The sequence below is a fragment of the Carlito syrichta genome, unplaced genomic scaffold, assembly GCF_000164805.1.
Source record: "Carlito syrichta isolate Samal-C Ts95f unplaced genomic scaffold, Tarsius_syrichta-2.0.1 Scaffold314806, whole genome shotgun sequence".
Taxonomy (NCBI): domain Eukaryota; kingdom Metazoa; phylum Chordata; class Mammalia; order Primates; family Tarsiidae; genus Carlito; species Carlito syrichta.
In genome coordinates this window covers 71,053-90,689 of record NW_007258902.1, presented here as the reverse complement: position 1 = coordinate 90,689, position 19,637 = coordinate 71,053, and the positions used below count along the sequence as shown (strand labels likewise).

Here is a 19,637-nt window from a genome sequence, read left to right as displayed (position 1 = left end):
TGGCACCCGCTTGTGTGACTTAAACAGCTCGAGAGAATTATTCATCGTTTCAGGACTGTACACTTCATGGGGAGATACAAATAAGGTCATTTGAATACTGAAGAACAGAGGGAGTGTGTGATTTGTGTAAGATGTAACTCTTCAATAAAAAGCTGCTGCCTTGTAGTTTTATAACATAAAGTCAAATTTTGAAGCAAAACCAGAAAGCTCATCTTAGTATTAGAATAACCAGGAGAGAGAAGAATCAAGTAATGACAAGGAATTATACACATTCTGATGAGATCTCCACGCACTTAGCACCTCAGATTTTTATGTGTTTTCAGATAAAACCAGTGTCCCATACTACTCATATTAACTAATTTAATGCTTAAAACCAAATATAGGGTTGGAATCTCAAGTCCCGCTCTGCTTTTCAGGAAATTAAGTCTCAGAGAGGTTAAGCAACATGCTCAGATCCACACCAGCAAGTGACAGAGTTTCGAGAAATGACAGTGAGTCGCAGAGTTGGGATTTTCACCAGGTCTATATGACTCCAAAGCACATTCTTTAGCCATCACCCCACACTGTGTCATCAGGAATGTACACAATAATGATATTTTATATTACTTATTGATCAAAAGATCGATTTTGAGTACATGTTTCATTCCGGAAGTGCATATTCTTGTTGCTCGTAAACCGTTTCAAACTAATTATCAATCACACAGCAGCAAAGGTCACACGAAAGATGAATTAGAGAAGTTTGTTAACATGATTTTTATCATTAGCACCACTGTCGCCTTGAAGAAATCCGGCTTTGTAAGTTTCTTGTCAACCTTTGCTTCAAACTTCATTTATAGCCGCCACCATGGGTTTTTTTCATGCCGTGTTCCCTTAAACCTGAAATGGCTTACCTTTCAAGCTAGGTAGAAAATATGCATATTTCCTTCCGAAGACACTAAGGTTGTTACTGGGACATATTTTATAGTAACACTTCACTTATTTTCACAGACTGAAATAGGAAGTACACCAGGCAAATTAAATCTGGAGTCTGCCTTTGTTCTGACAACAGAATTCAAACGTATATTTGGCACTTGTTCACTAATTAAATTTACAAATCTGGAACTTCATATGTAAACACGAGGAAAGCATTGACATCATTAGAGTGCGTCAACCAAAAATGGCAGGACAAGGGAGAGGATGAAATCGGCCTGCAGCCAGCCGAGCCTGGGTTCACATCTGGGCACACGAACCAGAGGCCTGTGGGCAATCTCTTCACCTCTCTGGGGCTGAGCTTCCTCCACTTTAAAAATGAAGGACTCAGAATCGAACATCTCTGGAAGCCCTGACAAATCTAGAGTGGAAGTTCTGTCAGGGTATTCTGCATTCTAGAATATTCTTTTAAACCACTGTCCCAGAATAGATAGACACAGTGGATCAACTCTTGCTGTATAGAAAAAAGGAGAAGTGAACACCTCTTTTTAATCACTCGGCCATTCGCTTTACTCAAAAAGAAGTGAACATTTTAAAGAGTTGACCATTTTTCAAGAGAGCCAAGGCCTGTAATAAGCTCGTAAAGCAGTCTTTTGTCCTCAAGCCAGTGCAGGTTCCTCTCTTCTGCAGGTGTTCACCCAGGTTCTCGGGCTTTTGTGACGATGCTCTTGGCCAGAGCCCAGCTAATCCAACTGAGATGGTGTTTCTCCATAAGACAAACCCCATTTCCTTATTCTTCCATTAACCCACTCTCCTTGTTTACCACTTCAAAATCCCTCCTTATTCTTAGGTCCATAAAGAACAAGAGGAGGGAGCTGGCCTTTCGATTTCTGTGTATGGGCTCAGTTCTCTTTCCTCGTCTCGAGAATCCTAGCCACGTGCCTTGGGCACTGTGAAGAACCTGCTGACACCAAGCCAAGAAGAAAAATCTGTCGACTGCCACAGCCAGAATTTATGTTCTTCGGAGGGACGCACAGAACAGAAAAATGTCCAAGGCGCGTCTTGCAGTACACTGCTCTCACCTATTTCCCACCGGACCATCAATACTGGATGACATCACATCCAGGACTTGCTTGCATAAGTGTTGACGTGTATCCTCCATACCACGAGCCCAGTGGACTCAAAATGAGAATCACATTACCATACAGAAAGCCTTGAATCAGCATGTCACTAGAAGAAACCATAATGTATAAGTGTGGATGCTCGGTAAATAAATCACTTGGGATGTGAGTTTAACTCACAACTTCTGTGGCTTAACCCTGGAGGACTGACAGAAAAGTTCCAGATGATTCTTCTGCTGACACCCTTCAGTGCTTGAAACCTTTCAATGTTTCTGCAACAGAAGTAACCTTCAATGACTGTCAGAGCCAAGTGACATCTGACATGAGTCTGAAAAGAGATGTTTGCAGAAGGTGGTATTCTCCAGTCCTGTCCTTAGCCAAAACTGAGCTCAGTAGGATTTCTGTGCACTTGGAGATTAATAAATTGCCATATTAGTTGCAAAATACAAGAGATAAGTCCCTGTCTTTGCCAGTTGATCTATCTGGATCAGTGCCGGCCATGATTTTCACACAACCTGAACACGTTCCAAGTGCCTGGCCCCTTTAATCTGCATTCTGAACCCTAATTTGGCTTGAGACCTCTAGGGCATGGTATGATCCCATACAATACACTTATTTTGGAAACAATCCAGTGGGTTTTTGTTTTTTTTTTTTTTTGAAGAATGGTAAAGTTTCAACATAAATGTTTTAAAATGCATGGTACAATTGAAAAAAATGATTTTTTTCAACATAAAGCAAAACAGCTTTTATTTTTACATTTCTGGAACTACTGAATACTCAAACTTAGACCCACTTTCCACTTAGCTCTTGTTACTCTAGCTTTGGAAATGGAAAGAAGCAGGGAGTTCATTTACACTTAACAGAAAAACACAAGGCAATTTGACATGAGTTCATTATAGGTGGAAAGGTTTATTTATTTGTGATGAACTTTGTCCTTTCCTAGTTTTCTTGGTTTTTGCCTTGCATGTAAAAAATGCCCTGCTTTTATTTTTATTCAACCTAAAACTGCTCTCACCATTTGCAGAAAATGAAGCACAATTATTCTCTTGCAAGTGGAACTACCACGGCTCACATTAGAACTCAACATGCAGAAGGCGTTATTCTCCAGATCTGTCCTTAGCCAAAACTGAGCTCAGTGGGATTTATGTGAACTTGGAAATTAATAAATGGCCATATTAGTTGTAAAATACAAGAAATAATTTCCTGTCTTTGCCAGCTGATCTATTTGGATTAGTGCCTGTGAAAGTTCAACTGCAGCTGTCTTCACTGAATTTTTAAATAATGAAATGCTAGCCCTTCTCCCAAAGAGTTTATTAAACTCTCCTTTGATTAATGCTGTCGCTCACCCCTCCTGGGAAGTCAGATGTAGAATCAATATTACAAGCACACACCCCCGTGTTACTTGAAGAACTCCAGCTGCCAGATCACTTAATACAAATGTATCATCTGAATTCACGAACATGGTAATGCTGTTTAAAATTTTTAATCTAACAGAAATAAGTCTATCAATCAGCCTGTCCACTTTATATCCCGAGATTAAGTGAAGAAGTTGGCCGCGGCCTAATTAATATCACCAGAAGTAGCAGAAAAAAACACGGAGATCCATTTAAGTCTTTGGGTTTACTAGACATAATGCTAGCACAGCCTCAGAAATAAGTTCCTGAACTTTCTTTAAATTACACGACTGTAATCGACAGGAGTGAGAGCAGCAGAAAATAATCCTGTGATTTATGGATCAGGAGAGTTTTAGAGATACCTGAACATGACATGACCTAGGACAAGCTGTGCAGCTAGGGTTCAAAATTACCCAAGAACCCGTGAAACTGAAATCAAGGGAGTCGATAGTAAGCCTGTGGCTGGGTTAAACGGGTAGGGATGGGGGTACAGGGGGTTTCTGGCAAGACCTGGAAGCAGAGAGCTCAAGGGAGGTACCCAGCACCAACATTCAAGAGAGAATTACAAAGTGAAGGGGCAAGGGGAAAAGAAAGAAAAAGCATCAAGTGTGTATGATGTGGACACATGCAGAATAGCGTGGTGGTCAGGGGCTGACTACCTGAGTTCAAATCCTCCCTCCACCATTAAGCAGCCATGAGACCGTAGGCAAGTTGCTTAATCTCTCTACCCCTCAATTTCTCTAATGGCAGCAGTGATAATGGGGCTGTTGGCAGCATTCACAAATACATGTAAAGAATTAAGAACAGGACTCGGGACGAAGAATCTCAGTAAATGGTAACTATCATGGATTTGAGTCATTCCCTTATCTATTTTGCTTGTCTTTTTTTTTTTAAACTTGTTTCTAATCTTATTCTGTCCATTCCTCTGTCGGTTTTTTGGAGGTAACTGGGCAACACAAGAATGAGCTGTGTATATATTTTCCCGTAAAATATCTTTTGTGACTTAAAACTGACTCTAATGATAATGATAATGAGCCAGCCGCTGCCTTGGTGCCAATTTCAAAACAGAGGAAAGAACATTTGAGATCTGAGCTCTAGCTGGAGCTCTTTCAGATCTGGCAGCTGAGTTTGAATAAGCCAACCTTTGAACATTTTGCTTTTCTCATCTGCAAAATGAGAGCGTGGATTTAAAACACAGGTCCATGCCTCCAAAGCAAATAAGGGTGAAGTAAGAAATAAAAATAAGTGAAGTACTCCCTGTGTGAGACAATAGGGAGTAGTAGGGACTCGGGCAAACTGAGAAGCTTGTTCCCTGACTAATAGGGTTGGCTGCTAATCCTCGTCCACCAACACTCAAGAATTCAGGTTTGATGTCTTCTTTCTTCTTCCCAAGAGAAACCAGCAATTATTATTTTTGAAAGTTGCTTAAGTTAAAGTATGACTGGAAACCCACAGCCTGTGCATTTGTGACTTTTGATCCAAGAGATTTTCTAAGATCCTTTCTGGTTGTCACTTTCCATCATTCGGTTGCAATACGGAGCCTGAAAAGAACAGCCAGTCTCAATCCAAACCAGACATTCTGTGATTCTGTCAGTTACTCCTGTCTGCAAACAGATTTTTCATCCATTTGAAAACCTTTACTTGGCTACAAACAGTATACTAAAATTTCAGCAAACACCTGACTGAGATCACTTTTTCTACATGCCGGAATTTCTTTTCTTTTTTTAATTTATATTTTATTTTAAAGATGTGGGGCACAATTCAGAATTAGGTATCCAAGTGGACAACGTGCAGGTAAAATTTGGGTCTCCCTTTGGTCTCCACTCTGCCTGGTTTGAGATCAGGAACCCTAAGTGATGTTGTAGCCCTCCCATCCCCCACCCCGGCAGTATCCCGCTACTGCCAGTCCCTTTCTCATAGTATTATGGTAAATGTTCAGGGTTCGCACCAAGTCAGCGTGGGTCTACTTCCAATACCATTTAGATCTACAGGGTGAAACAAATTAAAAATGACTCTCCCGTTTCCATTGGGTTAATTCGTTCTCACTCAATTATATACAATTATAATAGCAAGCCTCCCCCAAAATGCAACTGCAAAATGTTCAGTTGGGTGTGACCCTGATTTAAACTTCTGAGGTTTTAAATCGAAATGGAGGTACTTGTTTGAGAAGTAGGGTTCTGAACATTTTTCATTTACTTTTACTTTTTTCTAAATGTTCTATTTGAGAAGTACTTAAACTTGTATACTACTACTAAAAGCTGCTGCAGAACTAATTCCTTTCTTCAGAGATAAAGAGATACAGAAAGGCTGCCACTCAGCCTCATGTTTCATGCTTCTGAAATTATTTATTCCCCCGCAATCTTTCTTTGACAAAGATGTAATTGCTTCAGTAATATAAAAAGCTGAAAGAATGCATGTGGCCCATAAATCTCTGCAAAGCATTTATTCTAGAGAGAAGCAAAACTGCTACTGAATCATCAGTGGTATTCCAAGTGCGACTTTCTTGGACATAAATCATATCCTAAATCCCAGAGATCAAGTTGATCACACCTCAGAAACATCAGCATTTTCTTTCATTGACTTGCAAAACCAAGAATTTTAACTCCTATTAAATAGTGATGGGGAAAAAATGTCTGTTGCAAGCCTGCCAATCAGAATTCTAGAACAAAATAGAAGGTTTTTCCAGAATGCATTTTTTAAAAATTGAGTAGATGAACAAATAATAAGGGATTGGAAAGAGAGGTGAGGGAAACTACTGAGCAAAAGAAAACAAGAGATATTCAAAGAGTAACAGAACAAGAAATTACAGTTCCTATCAAGATGGGAATTAATGCTAGCTTCTGTGTAAAAATTCATGTGAATTTGCCAAAGCACTTTGAGATGACACAATTATAGCATGTGATTTTAACAAAGATTTGACCAAAAGAAAATCACTGCTATGTGCAAGCATGTACCCTTGGAAAAGTCTTTTGCCATCTCTTCGTTTACAGCCACAGGGTAGGTATTTTGGGCTGATATTTTTCTGTTAAAAATATATAAAAGCACTCCAGATAAATGTATGGCCTGACTACCTCTATTAGAAAAGAAAAGAGCTCAGTAAATGGTTACAATCTCTTCAGTGTTTGCCTTTCAACTTTTTTATTTGGCATTCCATCTTTGCTCTATAGGTCCCTAAAAACAAAACGAAAACATTTCAATAGATTAGTCTGACCTCTTATCAGGGTCACGGGGTTAGTATCAAAGTCACCACCATTTGTAGGGGGGTGGGATCTATTTTAATAGACTTTGTGCAGCACTGTTTGAACCAACGTCTGGCCTTTAATCTACCATTTCGTTTAACGTGTGTTTGTGACACAGTATTTATGATTCAGCTATGTCAAAGCTAAGAAATATTTTGTTCCTCATCCTGAGCGCAAGCTCAAATGAAGTGCGCCTTTTGATGGATGCCAGTCAGCCATTGTGTATTTCGAAAAAATCGTGCAAAAGGTCACTGAGCGTAGAAACAAATGGAAAGGTGGTTCTGAGTAGCAGGCGCCGAGACCTTCAGGGACTTTCCTGTTCCACCCGCACCTGTCGTAAAAGTCAATGCATGCCTTTTAAATATCATCACTCATAACGTGTTCCTTACATAATCATGGAAATGTAGTTTGGCGGTTGGAGCAACAAAAAAATATCTCATGTAATCTGACTTTATTTGTGCCTTCGCAGGATGAAATGCATAAGTAAATAATAATAATGCGATATTTTGTGAATGAATATTTTAAATGCCAAGCACAGTACTAAATATTTTATATGTGTTATCCTAATTAAAACTAACTGTCAAAATCTAGGAGATAAAGACTTTCATTAGGCTCAAATTACAGATGAAGGAACTAGGGCTTAGAAAGAGATCAAATAACTTTACCTGAAGGTAAATAAGTAGATTTCTTTTTTAAATTTTAAGGCAAAAAGCAGAGACAGCAACAAAACAAATAAAAGCTAAACCTGACTCCTTAGTTCATGTGCTTTGTCTTTATGCTTGACTGGCAAATGATGTGAGTTAGCCGATTTAAGTTCTCCAGAAACGCCCTGGCTAATCCAAAGATAAAGACCTTTGCTTGTCTTGTGGATTTGTCATTTGTCACTGGTAGAGTCTTGGCGAGACTTGGCCCCAGCATAGAAAAGATCATCTTTTCATCGTGTTGTGTTTTTCGTCACTGCCACAGGGTTTCATTTCAGAAATAAGGGAGCTGGACGTTAACACCTGACAGACCCAGGTGCGGGGCTTCGATAGACATCACTTGTTATAATCGCGACATGTTATTTCCATTTTCCTCCATACAGAACCCAGTGTCGCTCCCACGGATGTCAAGGCGACAAGTGTGTCTGTGTCAGAGATTCTTGTTGCATGGAAACACACTAAAGAGAGTCTGGGAAGACCACAGGGATTTGAGGTATGAACAGAATTATTGAAAATAAGCCTTATTATGCCTGCTGGCACTACATTCTACTAAAGAGATGTCTTGGTGACACTTCAACAGAATTATGTTTCTTTGAAACGCTGCTCTATGTTTTAAAAAAACTTAAGAAATGCTATTTTACTGACATGTATTATGTTGCTCATTACTGGCTTATTTTTCAGTATGGTAGTTTCCATAGCACTACGCAACGTTTTAAAAAGAGATGAGAACAAGGTTTTAAATCAAATCAGGAAACACGGGTGGGTGTTTAGTGGTGTCCAACTTATTTATGGTTAAAAAATTTTTGTGTCCTTCTTTCTAATAATTTAATGTACAAATACAAGGTTTTCTTTTATGCTTTCTTGGCAGCTGTTACCTCTGGTACTGAATTCTCAAATGCTTGAAATTTAATGGTCCATACTGTATCTACTTATTCAGATGACTTGTTGTCCCCTAGATTTCACTATTTTTACACACAGTTATGCCCACCTGCTAATGGCGAATACTTCATGTAAATTCAATAATTTCAATGAAATTTCAGCCTCCACAGGAAACAGAATTATGGGTAGTCAGTCTATAAACATGAATATTATATTCCATGATAACAAGATCCCTGCTTCTCACACGTCTCTTGTTCTCATTCTTGTCAGATAGAAATTAGGGGGATAATTTCTAGAAGACAAAAGAGATTTAGCACTGACCCAAGACCTTAGGTGCATTTAAAAATTTTAATTCTTGCTTTTCCTCTGCTTCAACTCCCAATGAGAAAATATCATCTTGTTTTTTGGACAATGGTCAAGTGATAGGAAAATTGTACACTCCCATGGTTTCCAGGCTGAAACATATCTTTATTCTATTTGAGTTTTCAAATAATGCCTGATAACTATTTGGTTAACATACAACTATCATTAGATATTGATTGCTATGATAAGGAATTCATACAATCTTTGAAGAGTTACAGTAAGAGCCATTTACAGGAAACCATCACCCACTTAAACAATATCATGAACTTATTTCTACAATCATGCTTCAGTTCATTATTTGGAGTGATAATTTCGAATATATCTTATTATAATTGCATGTTTATTTGATGACTATTTGTTTCTCCCTATCCATGCTTCAGGGTCACTTCTGTTCATCACCAAATCTCAGCAACTGGTAGTATGTGCTTGTTCCATGATAGGCCACAATGTGTATTGGTTGAATGAATGAACGTCTGTGCCTTGCAACCAGCCCTTTTTTAATGCAACTGTAGAACAGAATATATTGTGGTGGTCTGTCCAGCTCCCCTCCTCTGGGCCAGCATGCCAGCCCCCAGCTGCTGTGAGTGTGGACCACTCATGGGGCTCATCTTCCCCTGTGGAGAATTGCTCTCCTCTGAGAGGAGCTTCATTGCTTGGAAAGGGACCTTCCTCACTGTAGCAAGGCAGCCCAAGACCGACGACTGACTGACCTTGAACCCTTGACTCAAGGAAGCAACTTTACGGTGCAGTTGACAGTCCAGAGAGCTTGCTGCGTGCATCAGGCTAAGTCCAAATTACCTGAAAGCCCTTTCTTGTTCTGCTCTCTCTCCTTCTCCATCTGTGCTTCTCCTTTTTTAGACGAAATTTCATCCAAAAGCATCCTCAGAATACATCACATGCACCCAAATCCGCATCTCAAGGTCTGCTCGTGAGGACCCCAGCCTAAGAGGACTAAGTAGGTGTGAATCCACTCTAAGCCTCTGAATCAGCACATCAGGGGGCCGGGACCTGGGCTGCAAACTTTCAGAAAGCCACAAAGTGTATTCTGGTGCCAGAAGGTGGGAATCTAAGCTCCTACTTCTCCAAGTGATGCTTCCTTCGCACAGTCACCCTCAAGCTACTCTTTTCTTAGCCTGCCCTAATAGCGTGACATTCACACACCCACCAAGATTCACTGTGCCGACATCTCTCTGTGAGGTCCTGAAGTGATCACAGAGGATTTAGATTTGTATCCAGTTCTTCTCTTCCCAAATATACACCATTCATTCAACAAGTATTTTTGAAGCCCTGCTGAGTACTAGCCACTGAGCTAAATGCACGGTAGGGCAAAAGCAATAAGCAAACCAAAATCCCTGTGCTTATGAAGTTTCTATCGCAGTAGGGAAGGCTCACAACCAACAAGCTACGAAATAAATGTGGGATGGAATTTCAGTTGATGATGCTTGCTGTGTAGAAAAAATAAAACAGGGCAAGAAGGCAGAGAATGTGAGAGTCTGATCTGTGAAATGTGCCTTTTCTGAGGTTGGGACATGTGAGTGGAGACATGACTGAAGGAGAGAATGGTACAGAGACAAGCAAGCCCAAAGGCCCTCAAGTAGGAGCATGTTGGACTTCAAACAGCAGGAAGGAGGCCAGGTGCTGTGGCTCACGCCTGTAATTCCAGCATGTTGGGAGGCCAAGGTGAGAGGATTGCCTGAGCCCATGGGTTCGAGACCAACCTGGACAACTTGGCAAGACCTCTACAATAAATAAAAAAAAATTAGTCTGGCATGGTAGCACATGCCTGTAGTTCTGGTTACTTGGATGACTGAGGCGGAAGGATCACAAGTATCTAGCAGGTCGATGCTGGGGTGGCCATGAGTGTGCCACAGCACCCAAGCCTGGGCGACAGAGTGAGACTCCAACTCAAAAACTAAAATAAAAAAAAATAATGTAGACGTTGTCCAGGTGGGGTGGCTCACGCCTATAATACTAGCACTTTGGGAGATGGAGCCAAGAGGACTGTCTGAGTCCAGGAGTTCAACACCAGTCTGCGCAATTTGGCGAGACCTTGTCTCTACGATCAATCAAAAGATTAGCTGGGCATGGTGGTATGTGCCTGTAGATCCAGCTACTCGGGAGGCTGAGGTGGAAGGATCGCCTGAGCCCAGCAGGTTGAGGCTGCAGTAGCCATGATCGTACCACTGCACTTCAGCCTGGGTGACAGAGTGAGAATCTGACTCACAAACAAACAAACAAACAAAAACAACAACAAAAAACCCAGAACAGTAAGGGAGTGGCTTCGGTGCAGTGGCAGGGGCACAGGAGGATAGTAACAGGATGACAGAGATATCACCAGGGCAAGGACAAGGTTATATGGGATCTTGGGAACCACAGAAAGAAGTTTAGATTAATCTAAGTAGAAGGAAAAGTCTTTAAAGTACGTTTTTACTTATAATAAATTGTGTATGTATTCTTTTTTTTTATATTTTAGATGCAAGGGTACACATGCACGTACATTATGTGGACATATTGTGTAGTAGTGGGGGTTGGGTTTCAGGTGGCCCGTTTCCCAGATAATGAACATTGCGCCCTGTAGGTAGTTTCTGAACCCTAGCCTCCCTCCCCCCTACCCTCTTAATGGTGTCCCCAATGTCTATTCTCTCCATCCTTGTGACCATTCACCTCCCACATATGAGCGAGAACACGTGGTGTTTGGTTTTCTGTTTCTGAGTCAGTTCACTGAGGTTGATGACCTCCATTCGTGTTGCTGCAAAAAATATGATTTCATTCTTTCTATGGCTGTATGGCTGTGTAGTATTCCATGGTGTATATATACCACATTTTCTCTATCTAGTCATTTACTGGTGAGCACCCAGGTTGGTTTCATGATCTTGCTATTTTTGAGTAGTGCTGCAATCAGCATATGGGTACAGGTATCGTTTTTCTAGATTGATTTATTTTCCTTTGTGTCGATTCCTAGTAGTGGGATTGCTGGATCAAAAGCTAATTCAATTTTTGGTTGTTTGAGAAATCTCCGGACTGTTTTTCATAGATCCTACCCAAAGTGGGTGAGTGTTCCCTTTTGTCTACAACCGTGCCAACATCTGCTGCTCTGTGACTTTCCAATAGTTGCCATTATGATAGGTATGAGGTGAGATCTCATAGTGGTTTTAATTTGCATTTCTTTGATGATTCTTGGTGTTGAGCATTTTTTCGTGTGTTTGTTGGCTGCTTGTGTATCTTCTTTTGAGAAGTGTCTATTCATGTCAAACAACTCAACATGAGAATAGCCACATCAAAAAGTAGGTAGAAGTTTTAATAGAGAGTCAAGTCAAGATCTGATATTTAAAAGCCTCTCTTGGTCTAGGGGGCAGAGGATAGATTCAAGGGAGGACCACAGAGAGAATAGCAGAGAGGCCATTTTTCCAACATCAGTGACAAGGAGGTTGCTTTCACCTGGAGTAGTAGCAGTGGCGCTGATGAAAGAGATAGCAGTGGAGTTGATAAGCAAAAACAGTCTTTGAATGGAGGTATGACAGGTTTGGAGAATGAATTGGATATCGGTTATAGAAAGAGAGAAGCCAAAGATAATTCTAGAGCTTTTTGACCCCAAAACTGGGCAAATAGCATTGACATTCACGAAGATGAGGAACTCAGAAAAAAAGAGTGGATTTTAGAGTGGAAAATCAAGGATTTTGTTTTGGATGTGTTGAATTTTCATTTCTAAAAATAATTTCCAAGTAGACCTCAAGAGAATGACGGGGATGGGACTATGCCTATGGGAAATCGTCAGTTCATAGAAGTTTTTATGCATATACCATATCAATGTATATTGATAAAGAAGATATCTGAGAATTGAGCTCTGTGGTGCCCCACACTTGGAGCTCAAGAAAGGAGAGGGTCTGGTCAAAGAAACTAAGAGGGCCTCACTGAAAAAATCCAGAAGCCAAGAGCACGGAAAGGTGGAGATGACATTCCACGGAGTCAAATGCTGCCAAGAGGTTCCGAAAGATGCAACCCAAGATTGCCCGATGGATACAGCAGTGTAGACACCCCAGTATCCCTGATGACAGGGGTTTTACGAAATGCTGGCAATCAAGGCTTGACTAGAGGTGAAGATCAAGGTTACTCAAGAGTGACACTCAAGGCTGTTGGAGCACAGTGTTTTTACTAAGTCTATTTTACGCAAAATGACAACTTGCTGCGAGCAAAAATAGAATATGTTTAAGGATAGAAAGCTAATTGGAGCAAGTCAAATTCGGGAACAATCATCGCAATAACTTTTTTATTAAAACAAATCACAAATTCTGACAATTGATTTTACACGTAGAAACATGACAGAATCCCTAGGCACAGTAATAGCTATACTATTCAATAGTGCATTATAACTTGCAGTTTCAAAATAAGTCATCTTGTTACCAGAAAAAAAAATCAACATCCTGTTAATTGGGAAATTAAATATATGTTTTTTATAGTCAGAAACTAATAAAACATTATACCTAATTCAGTGGTCAAATATGACATTAACTGTTACTTTAAATTAAATATATTCATTGGAGATCGTTTTTCTTTTGCTTTGTTATGCTTTGTTTTGTGTGTGATCTCACTCTGGTGCCCAGGCTGGAGTGCAGTGGCACGATCACAGCTCACAGCAACAGCCTCGACCTCTTGGACTCAGGCAATCTTCCCACCTCAGCCTCCCAAGCATCTGGGACTACAGGTGCATGCCACCATGCCCAGCTAATTTCTTTTATTTTGGGGGGGGGGACGAGGTTTTGCTGGCTTTGCTTTGTTGCCCAGACTAGTCTTGAACTCCTGGGTTCAAGCAATCCACTCACCTCAGCCTCCCTAAGTGTTGAGATTACAGGTGTGAACCACCGCAGCAAGTCAAAGACCATTTTTTATTAATACTGCCTTCTAACTGGAGACTTGTGTGTGGACTGAAGACTAACCGTGGTATAAGCACCGCTCACTAGTATCCCTCCCACCCTCTCTTCACTGCTCTCTTTGTCCCTCTGAAGAGAGGGCTACCTCTGCCCTTCCCCTCACACCTAAAGTTTAATATTTTCTTCTTGGCCTTATCTCCTTTCTCCATTCATTCTTATCGTCATCCCATAGTCACCAACGGTGGAATTCTGAGTGTGGTGATAATAAAACAGACGTTTGGCATCTGTCACCCAGCCAATGAGACTGGCTTCACATTGGATGTGCTTTTCATATCATTCCTGTGAGTCACTTTTCAAGCCATCCTGTCCACTTCGCCCACAATGTCTGAAAGAACAAGTCACTGCAAAGATGCTGTGTACCGTTTTGAAAACACAGGAGACAGTGCTTTCAACTGCCACTCAAATTTTTCCTGAATTGGAATGTGAATAAGGTAGATAAGGTTCTGCCATTAGGAAGGTAAGACCAAAAATCAATAAATAAACGAGCAATCCAGTAGGTAAGATAAACTCAGATCCTGATACATGCGGAAGGTCATAGGTGGAGTAAGCCTTGTTCCTTCGGGGAACAGTCAAGAAACAGAGCACTGGACCCTCGCGAGCAGGGGTATGGGAGGAATTCAAAGTAACCAGAGGTAGGCAGAGGTAAGATCCTTATGTCTTGTGTTGAGATCTATAGATTATGGAAAGAATTTGCATTTTACTCCAAACACAGTGACAGCCATTAGGGCGGTATACGGAGGAGGAGGACGATATCTGATTATCATCCACTTGCATCTGGCGTTCTGCCTTTCCGTTACATCTTAATTGGTTTAAGAAATAATGGTCTGAGCATTTTGACTTAAACTGAGTTTCATCTGTAACTAACTCAACACTTTCAAATACATTAACCAATTAACTCAAATCAAACAGTGATTGATTTTTGTTATTAAATAGACTCGTTGCTCTATTTAATAGAATAGGCATGGCAATTACGATGGTAAGATAGGTACTTTAAAAAAAAGGCAAGGTCAGAATGATGACAGCCCTTATCCTCCCAGACAATATCTTTAATGGGTGATGGGTTTAGCAATATCAGCCCTTTCTGTTTCTGAGTGGATCCATCCCTGGGCCTTTTTAAAATATCGCAATTAGACTACATGAGAACTCTACTGAGAAAAGGCAAATGACAGTCTTTACCTTTCAACAAGCTTGTGAGACTGTCATCTAGAAGGATAGCATGATCGCACAAAAATGACCTTCTGAAGAAACGACCAAAAAAATGAAATTCCACTGTAGACATCAATCGATATAAATGTGTTTTGCAAACATTTAAACAATTTGGTCTACATTCTCTCAGAAACTCCCATTTGCGGTTTTGGTTACTCACATGGAGGGAGCTTGAAACAGTATGGCCTCAGAGACTAAATGTAGCAAGTATCGACATTGAGGTACCTAAGACTTCTAGCCTATGAAATGCAGCATGATAGAAAATTGAAAGTGGGCTGTATTTATTGAGCAACTTGGATTCATGAATAACCATGACGGTCCCATCTGGGTTGCCATCTCTGTCTCCGGCCCAAGCAAGTAAATTATTAGGTGCAGTACCGAATTTATGAACCCACCAGCATCAAGTATCCTGTGAATGGTAATCTCTGAATCCTGGAGCAGACTCCCTCAAGCTTTTCAGAGCATAAAAGGATTTTTATGAGCATTCAAATCCAGAGCAGATGCCAGTCTGGCAAGAAGGGGCAGTCACGGATCAGGCCAAATTTCATAATGATTTCTGCGATTTTTCCAGATCGGGAAAAAGGATGAAGTAAACTGTGATCATGGAGAGTTGAATGATCCTTTTTTTATTCTTTCACTTATCAAGTATTAATTACTCAATAGTAATATTAAGGCACAAACTGGGCACTGGGAATGCACAAATTAATAAGATCTAGTCCTGAGGGAGATTGATGGGAGACTGAAGTAAATAAAAAGAAAAACATTGTCACAATACAATTATCCTGTCCTTAGGTGTAGTTATGCCAAGATTCCTAAGCACCCTGATCCTCTAAAGAAACATTAGTGAGAATAAATCCATGCCAACGCCCTATATGGCTGTAAGCTTCTCTGTTTTCATGAACATAGGCTTCTGTCTCAAAAATGTCCTCAATTTTCCGAAAAAGCATGTCAAGCAATAAAATAGTCTTACTTACGGAAGAAGACAGAAAGGAACAACCATTTTCACTAGAGACAATTTTTTAAATATTATATTGTATATTCTACCTGTGGAACAAAGTCTCCCATGATGGTCAAGTTTATGGTGCTTGTATTTATTCTGAACTTTTTGCAAGAGAATTATTAACTTTGTTTTTATCTCTTTAACGGCTGGAATTATTTTAACCATAAGTAACCATGTATTTTTTGTAGCATGGAAATAAATGCACCGTGTCCCAGTTTCAATTCTGAACTTTTGGTGTTTATTGTTAAGAAAAAAACAAAAGACAAAACAACTTGTCCCATCTGGCGGTCCTCACTGAAAGGCACCCCTGGCAACCCCTTTTCTTGGGCTATGCACACGACTTGCATGTGTTCATTTTAAACCTTCCAGGGGATATGTAACTCAGAAGTTCATTTTAGACATATCACCAAAGCCATTTCCACTTACTGATGGCACTGAAAAGACACCAATTGTGTTTTGCTCTACAACAGAAGTTGTGGTAGTATTTCTTAAAGGGAAAGGATACAAGGCTGTTCTTTATTTTGTGATCTGACTCTCTCTCTACTCATCAGAGCAGGAGACAAAAACAAGTGAGCCTCACTGTTGTCTAATGATAACTCACAGTAGGCAGATTGCATTCGGTTTGTAGAGCCGGGCAGTGTGTGTGTGTGTGTGTGTGTGTGTGTGTGTGTGTAAAAATGGACCTGCAGTTCTAAGTTAGAGAGGTGAAAGACGCTGGAATGAAGCCAGGCACCAAAAGGCTAAAACGAAGCTTGTTTTATTTTCCATATGGTGTGTGGGAAGCAGTTGTTTTACATATTCTCTTTGGCTTTGTATTAAGACTATGCAAAAATAAGAATATAAAAACTAAGCAGTAAGAAAGAAGTAAGATGTCAATGCTGCCTTTTATTTTCTGAAGTTCTGTGGACTCTGATTTAAGTCAAATAGCTTTCCTTCTTGGTCTGTTTTTGTAGACTGGGGAGCTAACTAAAACTATGTTTCTCAAAAATCGGCAGATCAAAAGGAAATTGAAGAAGCGATGGTTAAGTTAGTTAACTTGTCTTGTCCTTGCCGTTTTGAAAGGTAGCTCGGTAGTTGTTTCAGATTACAATTCATGACTTGGTTTACTGTTTTTTGTTACATTTGTTTCTAGATGTGCTACTTCAGGAAGGTGATTTTCTAACCAAACCCAATTTTAATTTTTTTCCCACTGAAATTGTTACATAAATGATTTTATTTTTGAGATATTAGAACTTTTTCTAGCTGTATTATTTTATCACAAAAAGAACCAAAAAGGTATGGATGATAAATTTCACCATATTCAGACATATTTCTCATTTCTTTCACCATCAACATGAATGTGAATTTATTGCACTACCTCAAAAAAGGGGTTTCTCACCCCTAAACTCAGCCACCTCTGAGTTCATCATATATCTGTCCACACAGTGAATGCACATTTGTACACAAGGAGTAGCCATACAAAAAATAAAACCACAAATGTAGATATCCACTCATTTAATTTTATTTTTCAAAGACTTAAATCTCCTGAGAACCTGTTGGAGGATTGCTTGACTATTCCCTGTGCAGAAAATGTTTAGTTGGACGCATCCTGTGTGTCTACTTTTGCTTTTCCTGCCTGTGCCTTTGGGGTTATATCCACAAAAATGATTGCCCAAATCAATGTCATGGAGCTTTCTCCTCATATTTTCTTCTAGTAGTTGTCTTACACTTCAATCTTTAATCATCTATTTTGAGTTGGTTTTGGCTTATCATTTGAGAAAAGTGTCTAATTTTACTCGTCTGCATGTGGATATCCAGTTTTCCCAGTACCATTTGTTGAAGAAACTCCTCTTTCTTTATTGTGTGTTCTTGGCCTCAGTGTCAAAAATCAGTTGACTGTAAATGTGCGGATTTATTTCCAAGTGCTTTATTCTTTTTCGTTGGTGTAGGTATCTGTTTTTATGCTAGTACCATGCTGTTTTGGTTTCTGTAGCTTTGCAGTATATTTTGAAGTCAGGTGGTATGACTCCTCCAGCTTTGCTCTTTTTGAAGAATGCTTGGACCATCCAGGGTCTTGTGTGGTTCCACATAAATTTTAGAGTTGTTTTTTCTATTTGTATAAATAAACCATTGGTATTTTGACAGCAATTGCAGTGAATCTACAGGCAACTTTGGGTAGTACTTTAATCCATAAACATGGGATATCTTTTCACTTCATGTGTGTTTTCTTTAATTTCTTTTATCAGTGTTTTACAGATTTCAGTATAGAGATCTTTTACCTTTTTGGTTAAATTTATTTCTAAGCATTTTTTTCTTTCTTTTTTAGTTATGGCAAATGGGATTATTTTCTTGTTTTCTTTCTTTTGTTTCCTTTTTTTTTTTTTAAGTCAGGGCCTCACTCTGTCTCCCAGAGTAGGGTGCACTCACAGTTCCCACAGCTTCGGGGGCTCAGGGGATCCTTCTGTCTCAGCCAAGTAGCTGAGACTACAGGTGCACACCATCACACCCAGCTAATTTTGGGGAGTGGCATTTATTGTAGAGGTGAGGTCTCACTGAGTTGCACGACTGGTTTCGAACCCCTGCGCTCAGGCAATCCTCTTGCCTCTGCTTCCCAAAGTGCTAGGTTTATAGGCATGAGCCACCATGCCCAGTCATGTTTTTTGGGTTTCTTTTCCAGATAGTTCACTGTTGGCGTACAAAAATGTTACTAATTTTTAGATGTTGATTACGTGTCTTACAATTTTACTGAATTTATCCGTTTTGGGGTGGTTTTTAGGGTTTTCTCTACCTAAGACTATGCCACCTGCAAACAGGGATAATTTAACTCTTCCATGGGAAAGCATTTTATTTCTTTCTCTTGCCTGTAAACTCTGACTAGGACTTCTGGTATTTTGAAAAGATGTGACAAGATTGGACACTCTTATCTTGCTCCAGATCTTAAAGGAAAAGGTTTCGGTCTTTCCCTATTCAGCATGATGTTGGCTGTGCATTTGTGTGGAGGTACTTTTTTTCTTTTCTTCCATACCTCATTTATTGAGAGATTTTATCCATGAACAAAGACTGAGTTTTTTACAAATGCTTTTGCTGCATCTATTGAAATGATCATATGGTTCTGTCTTTCATTCTGTGAAGAACTTGTGTTACATTTATTGATTTGGCCAGGCTCGGTGGCTCAGCCTGTAATCCCGAACCTTTGGGAGGCTGAGGTGAGTGGATTGCCTCAGCGCGCGGGTTCGAGACCTGCCTGGGCAGCGAGACCTCATCTCTACAATAAATCAAAAAATCAGCCGGGCATGGTAGCACATGCCTATAATTCTGGCTACTCGGAAGGCTGAGGCGGAAGGATCGCCGGAGCCCAGCAGGTCGAGACTGCGGTGGCCGGGAGCGGCCACTGCACTCCAGTCTGGGCGACCGAATGAGACTCCAACTCAAAAAAAAAAAAACAAAGCATTTATTGATTTGTATATGTTGAATCATTCTTACATCCCTGGAATGAATCCTACTTGATCATAACGAATGATCTTTTAAGTGTGCTATTGAATTTGGCTTGCTAATGTTTTGTAGAGGATTTTCACCTGAGCTCATCAAGGATATTGGCTTATAAAAGGTAAACCTTCTTGGGGCCTAGCTTTGGTAATAGGGTTCTGCTGGGCTCATAAAATAAGTTGAATAGCATTCTCTCCTCTTCCACCATCCTGACTTCTAACAACATTAATGGACTTTACTTGTTTTTGAAATCATATGGAGCTTTTAACGTCTTGTATTTTTTCACTCAACATTAGGTAAGATTCATCCATAGTGTTGCATGCAGATATATGTCAGACTATCTCCTACACTACATTATATAAGCACCCCACAAATGATGTATGATACTACTATTGATACACATTCGAATGGTTTCCAATTGGATGTCTTTTG

At 40.0% G+C, this 19,637-nt stretch overlaps 1 protein-coding gene across 1 annotated transcript in view; it reads left to right on the top strand.

The window, feature by feature from the left end:
* The window catches only part of LOC103274562 (contactin-5), a 517,374-nt gene that overhangs the window by 459,830 nt on the left and 37,907 nt on the right, over positions 1 to 19,637 (top strand). Inside the window, exon 18 of the mRNA XM_008072000.1 lies at positions 7,748 to 7,857. Coding sequence (XP_008070191.1) covers positions 7,748 to 7,857 — 110 coding nt within the window. The remainder of the gene's footprint in view (positions 1 to 7,747; positions 7,858 to 19,637) is intronic.